The 12,570-nt window shown below is 38.6% G+C and overlaps 1 protein-coding gene across 1 annotated transcript in view; it reads left to right on the top strand.

Annotated features, from left to right (window-relative positions):
* Positions 1-12,570, top strand: part of CPB1 (carboxypeptidase B1) — a 43,039-nt gene that overhangs the window by 11,955 nt on the left and 18,514 nt on the right. Inside the window, exons 4-6 of the mRNA XM_054712453.1 lie at positions 11,245-11,344; positions 11,431-11,532; positions 12,390-12,491. Of these exons, the coding sequence (XP_054568428.1) occupies positions 11,245-11,344; positions 11,431-11,532; positions 12,390-12,491 (304 nt within the window). The remainder of the gene's footprint in view (positions 1-11,244; positions 11,345-11,430; positions 11,533-12,389; positions 12,492-12,570) is intronic.

Below are 12,570 nucleotides of genomic sequence, written 5' to 3'. Positions count from 1 at the left end.
ACCTGCCTCATGCAACTGGAGTACCACCAGAGGCTCTTGCAGTGACTGAAACTAACAGGCAGCCAACTAGTAGAAGCAGGCGGAGGCTGATCTCAGGGTCACTTGGGTCTTTTGCTGACCTGCCCCTGAGCCTGGAGGTGGTAAAATCTGGCCTTGATATGTAGTGTGGTCCTTTCTGCACACACCCAGGGCCAGCAGAGGCAGCCACAAACTGTGGATCACTTTGTAGCTTCAAGCAGGTTGCCCAGGGCCAGTCACAGACAGCATCTGACATTGGCCTGTACCAGGGTCCCTCCCAAAAGGCCCTAGAACCAACATAACCAGTGGCCAGCTTCAGATAATTTTAAAGCAGGATCCAATTAGCTTCACAAGTGACATATCCAAAAGGAGATTTGGCAGGCCCCAGACCTTGCTGAGGTGAAATCTGCTTTATGTGGTCAGCACCTGCACAGCAGCTAGGAGACTGAGAAAGATTGGTCCTCACAATCAGCCAGGCTGTGGTTTGGTCCTACACACAAAAAGACCAATAGAAATCAAGACTCAATTACAACAGGAGGGCCCACATAACCCACATAAAAAACATTCCTGGAGGACCCAGGTCAGGTGATCAAGGAGATAGCACCACTGGGTCCCACAGGACACCTACTACATAAGGCCACATAACCAAGCCTGGAACGCATAACAAATCTACCTAACACGTAGAAATAAACACAAAGAGGCAGCCAAAAGGGGGAGACAAAGAAATATGCGACAAATGAAAGAACAGAAAAAAATCTCCAGAAAAAGAGCTAAATGAAATAAATGCAGGCAATTTACCAGATATAGAGTTCAAAAAAAATGGTTATAATGGTGCTCAAGGAACTTAGTGAGAACTTAAACAAAGAGATAACAAGCATTAAAAAAAAAAACACACACACATAGGCACCATAAAAAAGAACCAGTCAGAACTGAAGAATACAATATCTGAAATGAAGAATACACTATAAGGAATAAACAATAGGTTGGATGAAGCAGAAGACTGAATCAGTGATTTGGAAGAAAAACCCAAACAAAGCAGCAAAATAAAAAGAATTTTTAAAGAGTAATGATAGTTTAAGGGACACTTGGAACAACATAAAGTGTAACAATATCCACATCATAAGGGTACTAGAAAGAGAAAAAGAGATAGCAAGGGATCAAGAACATATTTGAAGAAATAATAACTGAAAATTTTCTAACCCAGTGAGGGAAAAAGATACACAAGTACAGGAAGAGCAAAAAGTCAGATGAACCAAAAGAGGCTCACACCAAGACACATTATAATTAAAATGGCAAAGGATAAGGGCAAAGAGAGAATCTTAAAAGCAGCAAATAAATGAAATCATAAATGAGAGAAGAGAAGTAACAACTGACACCAAAGAAATACAAAAGATTGTAAGAAAATATTACGAACAACTAATTGGACAATCTGGAAGAAATGGATAAATTCCTAGAAACATACAATCTTACAAAATTGAATCAGGAAAAAATAAGAAAATCTGAATGAAGAGATAACAACTAATGAAATTAAAGCAGTAATCAAAAAATTCCCAACAAACAAAAGTCCTGAAATGGATAGTTTCACAGGTAAATTTTGCCAAACATTTAAAGAACTAACACCTATCCTTCTCAAACTATTATAAAAATACTAGGGGCCCTGTGCACGAAATTCTGGGAGTGTACCTAAGCCGCAGTCTGGCCTCCCTTTGTGGGAGGCAACCGGGCTGATCAGGGGAAGGCACCAGCCCCATCACCCCACTCCTGCAGCCACTGTCTGTCACCGCAGCCACCAAGGTGTTTTCATCAAAACGGACTCCAGTCCCTTCACCAAGAAAAAATGACAACTTTCTTTAGGCATTTTCAAGATGTGTCTTTCATAGGATATGGATTTCTTTCTTTATTTTTTATCCTCACCTGAGGGTATGTTTCCATTGACTTTTAGAGAATGTGGAAGAGAAAGGGAAAGACAGAGAGAAACACTTTGATTGGTTGCCTCCTGCATGAACTCTGATCTGGGCCCCAGCCAGGGAGGAGCCTGCAACCTAGGTACATGCCTTTGATCTGAATCAAACCCAGACCCTGCTGTCTGCAGGCCCAGGCATTATCCACTGAGTCAAACCGGCTAGGGCAGGATATGACATTTCTTAGCCTTCCAGCAGCAGACCTTCATTTTTTTCTCCAGAAGTGTGGTGGAAAAACCCTAGATCACCTTTTTGGATTCTTATTACCCAAGTTACTAAGAATATTACCAGTGGCATACAGGAAGCTTAGCCAATGTGCAGTCAGAAAAGGTGTTTCCTCTATAGTTCACACCAATGGAGGGCTGGGCCCTGCCCAGGCCTAAAGCCTCTGGCCGAATTAAGATAGGATTAAGGAGAAGAAAGACTCCAAAGTTCATTTTATGAGGCCAGCATTCTCCTAACTCCAAAACCAGATAAAGACACTAGAAAGAATTATAGGCCAATATCCCTGATGAACATAGATGCTAAAATACTCAACAAAATATAGGAATACCAAGTCCAACAATACCTTAAAAAGAAAAAAAAGAAAACACCATGATCAAGTAGGATTTATTCTGGGGATGCAAGATTGGTGCAATATCCACAAATCAATAAATATGATACACCACATAAATAAAATGAAGAACCAATATCACATGATCATATCAATAGATGCAGAAAAAGCATTTGATACAATCCAGCACCCATTTATAATAAAAATTCTCAGCATAGTGGGAATAGAGGGAACATACTTTAACATAATAAAGACCATTTATGACAAACCCATAGCCAGCATCATACTCAATGGGCAAAAACTAGCATCGTTTCCCTTATGATCAAAACAAGACAGGAATGACCACTTTCACCACACTTTTATTCAGTTCTATCCACAGCAATCAGATAAGAAGAATAAATAAAACACATCCAAATTGGAAAGGAATAAGTAAAACAGTCATTGTATATATATATGAAGCAATAGAGAGAGAACCCTAAAAATTCCATCAGAAAACGATTAGAACTGATAAATGAATTCAGTAAAGTAGCAGAATACAAAATAAATATCCAGAAATCATTTACATTTTTATACACCAATAATGACTGTAAGAAAGGAAAACTAAGGACCAGCCAGTGTGGTTCAGTGGTTGAACATCGACCTATGAACCAGGACGTCACAGTTCCATTCCCAGTCAGGGCACATGCCTGGGTTGTGGGCTCGATCCCCTATAGGGGGTATACAGGAGGCAGCCAACCAATGATTCACTCTCATCATTGAAGTTTCTATCTCCCTCTCCCTTCCTCTCCGAAATCAATAACAATATATAAAAACAAAAGAAAGGAAGACTAAGAAAACAATCCCATTTATAATTGCATCACAAAAAAATAAAATAGCTAGGAATAAATTTAACCAAGGTTGTAAAAATGCCTGTACTTGGAAAATTATAAGACACTGAAAAAAGAAATTGAAAAACATACAAATAAGTGAAAGCATATATCATGTTCATGGATAAGAAGAATTCACATCATTAAAATGTCTATACTACCCAAAGCAATCTATAAATTCAACACAATTCCTATCAAGACACCAATAGTGCATTTCATAGAACTAGAACAAATATTCAAAAAATTTATATGGAATCACAAAAGACCTCTAAATAGCCAGAGCAATCTTGAAAAAGAAAAACCAAGTTGGAGGAATCATGCTGCCTGATATCAACTATACTACAAGACCATAGTAATCAAAACAGTATGGTACTGGCATAAAAACAGACATAGAGATTAATGGGACAGAATAGAGAGCCCAGAAATAAACCCATGCTCTTAAGGCCAATTAATATTTGATAAATGAGGCAAAAAAAAAACATACAATGGGATAAAAACAGTCTATTCAATAAATGGTGTTGGGAAAATTGGACAGACATATGCAAAAAAAAAAAATGAAACTAGACCACCTTCTTACAACATACACAAAAATAAACTAAAAATGGACTAAAGACTTAAATGCTAGACTAGAAACCATAAAAATCCTAGAAGATAACATAGGCAGTAAAATCTTGAACATTTCTTTTAGCAATATTTTTTTCTGATATATTGCTTTGGGCAAGGAAAACAAAGAAGAAAACAAACAAAATGGACTATACCAAACAGCAAAAGAAACCATCAACAAAATGAACAGACAACCCACTGAATGGAAGAATACGTTCACCAATGACACATCCAATAAGGGGTTAATATTCAAAATTTATAAAGAACTTATACAACTCAATGCCAAAAAAAAATAATAATAACCTAATTTAAAAAATGGGTATAGGACCTGAATAGACACTTCTCCAAAGAAGACACACAGATGGCCAATGGGCATATGAAAAGATGCCCAACATCACTAATCATCAGAGAAAAACAAATCAAAATCACAATAAAATATCACCTCTCACCTGTCAGAATGGCTATCATCAGTAAATCAATAACCAACAAGTGTTGAGGAGGATGTGGAGAAAAGATAGTCCAGATTGTTGCAGCCACTGTGGAAAGCAATATGGAGTTACCTCAAAAAACTAAAAATGGAACTGTCTTATGACCAAGCAATTCCACTTCTAGGCTATATCCAAAGAAATCCAAAACACTAATTCAAAAAGAAATATACAACCCTATGTCCATTGCAGCATTATTTACAATAGCCAAGATTTGGAAGCAGCCCAAGTGCCTATCATAGATGAATGGATAAAAATAAAATAAAATAAAAATAACAGCTGTGGTACATTTACACAATGGGATAAAACTCAGCCATTAAAAAGAAGGAAATCTTACCTTTTAAGACAGCATGGATGGACCTAGAGAACATTATGTTAAGTGAAATAGTAAGCAGTCAGAGAAACACAAGTACCATATAATTTCACTTATAGGTGGAATCTAATGAACAAAATAAATTGAAAAACAAATAGAATCAGATCATAGATACAGAGAACAGACTGACAGCTATCAGAGAGTAGGAGGGTTGGAGGGCTGGGTGAAAAAGGTAAAGTGATTAAGCAAATTTTAAAAAGAACTCATAGAGAAAACAGTAGAGGGAAAAAGGGTTGGGGAGAGGTAGAAGGTAAAGGAGATAAATGGTAATGGAAGGAGACTTGACTTGGGATGGTGAACACATAATACAATATACAGATGATGTATTATAGATATGTCAATCTGAAACCTTTATAATTTTATTAACTAATGTCACCCTAATACGTTCAATAAAAGTTAATAAATAAAAAAAAGAAAAGGCCACCCTAAGAAATGAGGCTTCGGCTGAGAACTGAAAGATAAATAGGAATTAGCCTGACAAAGATAAGAAAAAAATCATACTGGGCAGAGAACAGACTATGTGCTAAGGCTTAGAAGTGGGAGAGGCCATGTAGACTTAAAGGCATTTAGACTACTATAGGGAAGGAGAAAATGAGGCTTTAGTCCTAAGCAGAGTTCATCCAGGGAGTGGGTCAGCATGGAGCAAAGGAGCAGTCTCAGGCTCCAGTCCTGAACATTCAAACATTTATCCAACAATTCCCTATCACAAGCTCAACCCTTCATTATATTTTGAGAAAATGTGACCTACATCATTTTATCAGAAAATCTCTTGTTTTTCACATCTTAAATATATAGTATAGTATCTATGCTACTGAACATGTCAGTATTTTCATTTGTAAAATCTGTACCTGTTTCAGAAGTGGTGCAGCAAAATGCAACAAGTAAATGCTTTGGGGAAAAAAGCAAATCAGATTCAAATCCTGGCTCTGCAACCTCCTAGCTGTGTGAGCTTGGACAATTATCTTAACCTTTCTGAACTTCAGTTTCCTTCTGTATAAAATGAGAATATGATGCCTTTTTCAAAGGGTAGTTGCGAAGATAAAACAAAACAATACGTAAATACATTGAATCTGATATTTCTATTGGTAAGAATGCTGCTATGGTTTAATATTATACAAAGAGGGAGATTGTACATTTTTTAAATGTCAACAGAAAGTGTTATGTTTAACCCCATTATCATGCTTCACATAGCTTAGCTATCTGCTTCTGCCTGTGGAAATCAGAATTTGACCTTAAGAATTGACTGTCTTTTTAAAACAGATATAACACAGTAAGTTTCAAAATGTGATTTAGATTCATATTTGTGACATTTTGCTCATATTATTACACTAGGAAGGACTTCTAAATTCCTAGTCTGTAGGAGCTTCAGTAACATTAAAAAAGATGACAGCTTCTTCATAATTCTTTAAGAAAAAAGGATAAACTAGTCCTAGCCACCCGAATGATGTCCTAACTCTATCCATCTCACAAACTAGTAAAATGACTTCTAATCACACATGAGTCTCCTTGTATTGGGTGGAAAATTCATGTATTTCTTTAGTGGGTAAATTTTTGGGGAACTGTGTGTGAACACTGTCTCATCTAGAACACAGGACGTTCCCTAAGGGATAAGATCTTGATACTCTTTGCTTCTCTGTTCACAGTGGAGCACATTTGTAGCATATAATTTTCTAAATATCTATATATATATATAAAAGCCTAATATGTTAATATGCTATTAACTGCTCAACCAGTCGCTATGACAGGCCCTCACCACCAGGAGGCAGATACTTCGACCAGTAGGTTAGCTTGCTGCTGGGGTATGGCCTATCGGGACTGGGTGAGATGGGTTGAACACGCCCTGGAGCCAACCTCCCACAGTCCCTCCCCGGCCTCTAAAATATTTCTTCTAATTAATTTCCTTTCAATGTGCACGAATTCATGCACCAGGCCTCTAGTTAAATAATAAGTCTCTAGAAACCCTGGAGAAGCACACCAGCCATATCCTTGCCAGGGCTGCAAGCAGTCCCTGTGCATCCCATTATGACCTCATATGGTAATTAATTTGTGTTTAGACTTTAGATGATTTCCTTCCACAAGAATTTGCAGTTGTTTGTATACTCTACTGCACAAATCCCAGCAAAACAGCTTTTCAGATGTTTCAGTGGTTCCAACCCTCTTCACCAAGACTTGTATCATTTGGCAACATTAATCAGATTCTGAATTACCATGGGAAAAAATCACAATGTGTGTACCCAGAAAAATAACTATTTTTAAATGTTTACTAGTATATTGCACCCTTAGATACAGAGAGACTAAGAGTTGGATGGTGTCAGTCTCCACTCCAGGGAAGACTGGTTGTTGCTAACAGCCTATAACATCATTTCTCTATGTATTCAGATTCGAGCAGGGACGAGTCCTCAGAGAGCAGGGGGTGCATCAGTGTTCTTCCACGGCGGCAGGCATGCTGCCCGGACTGAGCAAATGCTCCTTTTCCAGGGACCTGAAAGGTGCAGAGAATGGAGTCACATCTCTCCTTTTCATGATTGTACTCCTTGCTTTGTTGGGAGTCCCTGTTATCTAATTTGCCTGCATATTTTTTAAAAAGAAGTTGGATAGCACTATATAAGGAACATATGAAAGTATAAAATAGTATACATGCCTCTGTATTTGGAGCCATAATATGGTCTCTATTACATTAAGAGGCATTGTTTTAATCTCCTACTATAGAGGCTCATTATTTAGTAACTAGAGGCCCGATGCAGGAAATTTGTATAAGGGTAGGCCTTCTTTCTCCCAGCTGCCAGCACTGGCTTCCCTCTGGCACCCAGGACCTGGGCTTCCCTCCAGCCACCAGCAGGTACCCAGGACCCAGGCTTCCCTTGCAGCCTTGGCTTCGTCTGGAAGGTTGTCCGGAAGGATGTCCAGTCTAATTAGCATATTATGCTTTTATTATTTTAGATAATATTTTGTAATATAGTAAAGGAGTGCTTTGTCCTAAATCTAATAAAATCAAATAATCATAGGGCTGAAAAGATCATTTGAGGTCAATCCCCAGTCTTCCAGCAAAACTCAGCACCCTATTTCAACCTCATTCTGTTTTGCAAGTTACCCGAGGACACTTTTACTCTTAGGGGTCATCTTAAATGTAACTTATTTTTATGCTTCTGGTTATTGATTTAAATGTTTAATATTTAACACAGTAATAATGCAAACAGAATGTCTTGTCTTAGTACTGAACAAAACATCAACCCCTACCCAGCCACTGATTCTCCTAAATACTTTGAATTTGAGGATTGGGTACAGGAGAAAGGCAGGATGTGCTGTGGGAGCTCTGTGGCCTCTTTATCAGAGCCGGTTCCCCATAGATGAGAGATCATCGCCATGGTTATGGTCTTACATACAAATGTCTCATGGAAGTCCTGAGGGTGTGGAATGCCTGGAAGCAATTAACTGATTACTTCTTTTTTCTGGGCACCCAACGAAGAAGCCCTACGACCCATATGCTATAGTACCTGCTCACTGACCATGCAAAATCTGTTAAAATGAAAATAGATATCATTTACTGTTTCCCCTTGGATTTTTAGTTTTGGCATTTGGTCTGTTAACGAAAAAATACCATTGAAACCTGTAAAGAATTTTAGTGAGTTTATTTGAGCCAAACTGTCGACATATGCCGGGAAACAGAACCTCAATGAATTGAGATAATGCTCCAAAGAATGGCGGGTTACATCTGTATTTATACATTGCCATCAAAAGAGGGACATAGGTGGGTTACACTGGTGACGGATTAAGGAGGTGGGATAAAGCAAAGCGGTGGGAAACCCCTGGGATTGGATAAAAAGTAAAATGATGAACACATACTTAGGTGGGTACAGGAACAATTAACATGATAATGAAGGAATTTGAGGCATCTGTCCTGGCGCCCACCTCTTCTGGTTGTGCCCCAGGGGCTCCAGCAAAAGAGGAAGTTACAAGTTACCCAGACATCTCACAGATATGTTATCTTAGAGGCAAAAAAGGCAAATGGGCTCAGGAAAGATCTAAGTTGATCTTTGTCAGGGAAAATATCAGCCTAGGAATGACTGCCCACTATCACCTGTTTGTAGTTAAATATTTAATTTTCAGACCATCTTTTGTGGTTACTTTAGGTCTCTGAGTTTTCAAGACTGCCACACAGGCCTCCCCTGAGCTTGTCAGGTTAGCAGGTGGCTTCTTTCGTTCACAGGTCAGACAAGTTCATCCTTATTTAGTAGGATTTGTTCTTTTTCAACTTGGTGATTTTAGAATGTAGTTGTTTTCTTTAAATTTTCTGCTTTTTATTTTTTTTAAAGTCTTCAGGGTTTTGTTTTGTTTATAGTTATATTTGAAAATCATTTTCTTAAACTATTTCTATTCTAGACGTTAGTTTTCTCTGTGTTTTCCTGAATTTTATGAAAATTGTAACTAGCAATTTTACCATAGTTTAATTCTTTCTTCATAAACCTTGGAAGACATCTATGTAAATGACCAAGGCCCAAGTCATTGCATCTTAGAACTGAAAAGAGCATTAAATACCAGCTAATCAAATGCTTCCATTCCAAAAATTATAAAATTAAGACCCGGAGATTAAATTAATTTTCTGAATCCAAATTATGAGTTAGGCAAAACTATGACACTGATCTTTGGTTTCTAATTTAGGATTTTTCTACTTCTACTCTCTTCCCTAACAATTCAATGTGGGTGTTGAATATAATTATAACACTTAACAACAGCAGGCAGAATGATGGTCCCTCTAAAAGGTCTATATCCTAATCCAGGAACATATGAACATGTTATGTTAACTGACAAAGGGGCGTTAGTGGTGTAGATGGAATTAGGGTTGCTAAGCAGCTGGCCTTAAAATAGGTACGTTATGCTGAATTGTCCAACTAGGTCCACGGTAATCACAAGGACCCTTAAAGTTGGAAGAGTGAGGCAGAAGAGATCAGATGCTGCCCTGTGAGAAGGACTTGAGCCAGTGCTGTTGGCTTCCAAGTGGGGGAGCACAGCAAAGAGCCAAGGAACGTGCCTCAGGCAGCCGGTGAGGGCAAGGAATCAGGTTCTCCCCTCCGCCTCCAGAAGGAACTGAGCCCTGCTGGCTTCCTGAGGTTAGCCCAGAGACCTGGGTAGGACTTCTGACCCACACAAGTGTGAAATAATAAATCCATGTTGTTTGTGGTATTTTACGGCAGCCATAGAAACCAATGCGCTGACAGAGTCCTGATGGCAGAAAATGTTCTTTCCACAGAATTCATTTTAAAACCTGCTTCTTTTCCTTTAAAAAGTATCTGCCTTAAGACAGTATTTGCCTTTTCCTAGGAAGCAATATCCTTTTGTATTAATTTATTGCATTTTCCATAAATAGACACAAGTTCATGCCCTAGTTAACCAAATGAAGGAGCAACAGCGGGGAGTTCAGAGGACATAGCTGCCTTCCCTCGTCAGAGTGCCCTTGGGGCAACCGGAGGAGAGGCAGACTTTTGATGTGGGGCTGCAATTCTCAGTGTGTTAGATAAAAACATTTCAAGGCTTGACTGTGGTTAACAGAAGTTTTGCAAACTGGCTTCTGTCCATAGCATTTACAGTGCTGTGATTAAGGACACTGATGCTCATAAAATTTTGTCCCTTCAAAACACACTTTCCACTCAAAAGTAGCGAAGAGAAATGAAGTCACACATACACACACCCTCAGGCCTGCCTCTGACAGCAGAAATTTTCACTTGAACAATTGTTTATAGAAATAAGCAAGCCTTAGAGGCTCTATCACCAATTTTCATATTACCTTGCTACAGAATCATTCTTAGACTACTTTGAACACTCGAAAGACAGGCAAGCAGAAACTAGGTCTTTAAACTCAGTATTCTTTTGTCTACTAAACCTTTAACTTTTTAATATTTCTGAATTTCTACCCAATATATTTTTCTCAAAAACATGAAGACCTCCAGTGACCACCTGCCCCAGTTTATCTGGGACTGAGTAGGCTCCTGGGACATGGGGCTTTTAGTGCTAACACCAGGAATGCCCTGAGGAAGAAAGACCACAGATAGGGCTCAAGTGCACACTTTTGTGTGGCAGCCAATGGCCCTAGCCTAGAATACACCCGATACCATTTTTCAAGTTTAGGGTCCAAAACACCCAAATATGTGAAGTCTGGGCCCAGGAAGAGCCTGCCTTGCTCACACTCTACAGTATCCTTCTCAGTGATTTGCTCACTATTTGTGATAATCAGCTCAGGGTGAAAGATATTAGGAACTATCAGAGAACATGTGTGACTCCATGGAGAACACATTGTACTGTCTGTTAATGCAGTGGCTCTTGTTTTTCACCTGTGTTCACTGGGAAATGTACTTATGTTCACAGGAGCACACATTTTGGTTCATTGCAGGGTATTAATAAACAACCTGAGATCTATTCTGGAGGCTCAGTTTGACAGCCAGGTCCGTGCGACTGGACACAGTTACGAGAAGTACAACAACTGGGAAACGGTAGGACATGCACATTGTTTAGTAAGACATTACTTTGGGAATTGAACCAAAAATGCCACATTAATCCATATGGTTCCATTTGGTAGATAGAGGCCTGGACTCAGCAAGTTGCCAGTGAGAATCCAGACCTCATCTCTCGCAGTGCAATCGGCACCACTTTTGAAGGACGCACTATGTACCTCCTCAAGGTAATTGTTTTTAACCATGACCTTGCTATATCTGAGGGCTTTAAATCAATGAATTCTAACACATTAACATCTGTTTCACAGATATACTCATCCCAAACATGGTTAAAATTCTTTCCCTGCCTATATCCCCCAGGGAATCAAACAGATTTCCCAGCTTCTTTTATCATACATGGATTTTTAAATCATTATGTTGACTTATTCAAAAGGAAAAAATACAATAAAATGGATGTCCTATAAATTTAGCCACTTTCTTCTAAGCAATGTAAATGATCATCTACCTTGATGCAAGTCTTTTCCCCCAGATGTCGTTTGCAAATCCATTTGCTAAAGAGTTTCATAAACTTCATGTCTATCAGACAATATTACAAAGCATATCAACAATTTCTTTCTGTCATCTTCCAATGCCATTTAGGTCACATAATTCTAATAATATAAAAAGACAAGGAATAAGTGGTAGAGAAGAAAAAATTCTTACAAGATTAGCAACAATCACTATTATTTCTAATTATTCATCCAGTTGTCTTGGGCCTGTCACCTAATAATAGCAGTTGAAAATAACCTTCCCATGAGGACAATTAAGCAGAGTAATTAAGCATCTTCTGAAAATATGTGCTTATCAAGCTTAATAAAAGTAATAAACAACCATGTAAGACCACAGATAGGGCTCAATAAGCCTTCAGCTCAAACACTGGGTTATAGTGGCAAGAACACACTGTGCTAGTATGATGTTTTAATTTAATCATGGGATATATTTCTTGCTGCTGTCAAGTTTCACCTCTTGAATCCAAAGCTCAGAAGGGTAGTGACTGGTAAGCTCCAAATTTAATGAATAATAGTTTTCCTTTTGTTTGTAATAGGTTGGCAAGCCTGGACCCAATAAGCCTGCAATTTTCATGGACTGCGGTTTCCATGCCAGAGAGTGGATTTCCCCAGCATTCTGCCAGTGGTTTGTGAGAGAGGTCAGTATGTGAAGTGATTTAGGGACGGAGGGAAGTAGAAAGTGTTATTTTACTTCAATCAATTCCTTACCACCTAGCT

Source organism: Eptesicus fuscus, chromosome 3 (assembly GCF_027574615.1).
Source record: "Eptesicus fuscus isolate TK198812 chromosome 3, DD_ASM_mEF_20220401, whole genome shotgun sequence".
In the NCBI taxonomy this organism is placed as follows: Eukaryota; Metazoa; Chordata; class Mammalia; order Chiroptera; family Vespertilionidae; genus Eptesicus; species Eptesicus fuscus.
The sequence above is the reverse complement of the archived record's forward strand: the minus strand, read 5'-3'. Positions and strand labels throughout refer to the sequence as shown.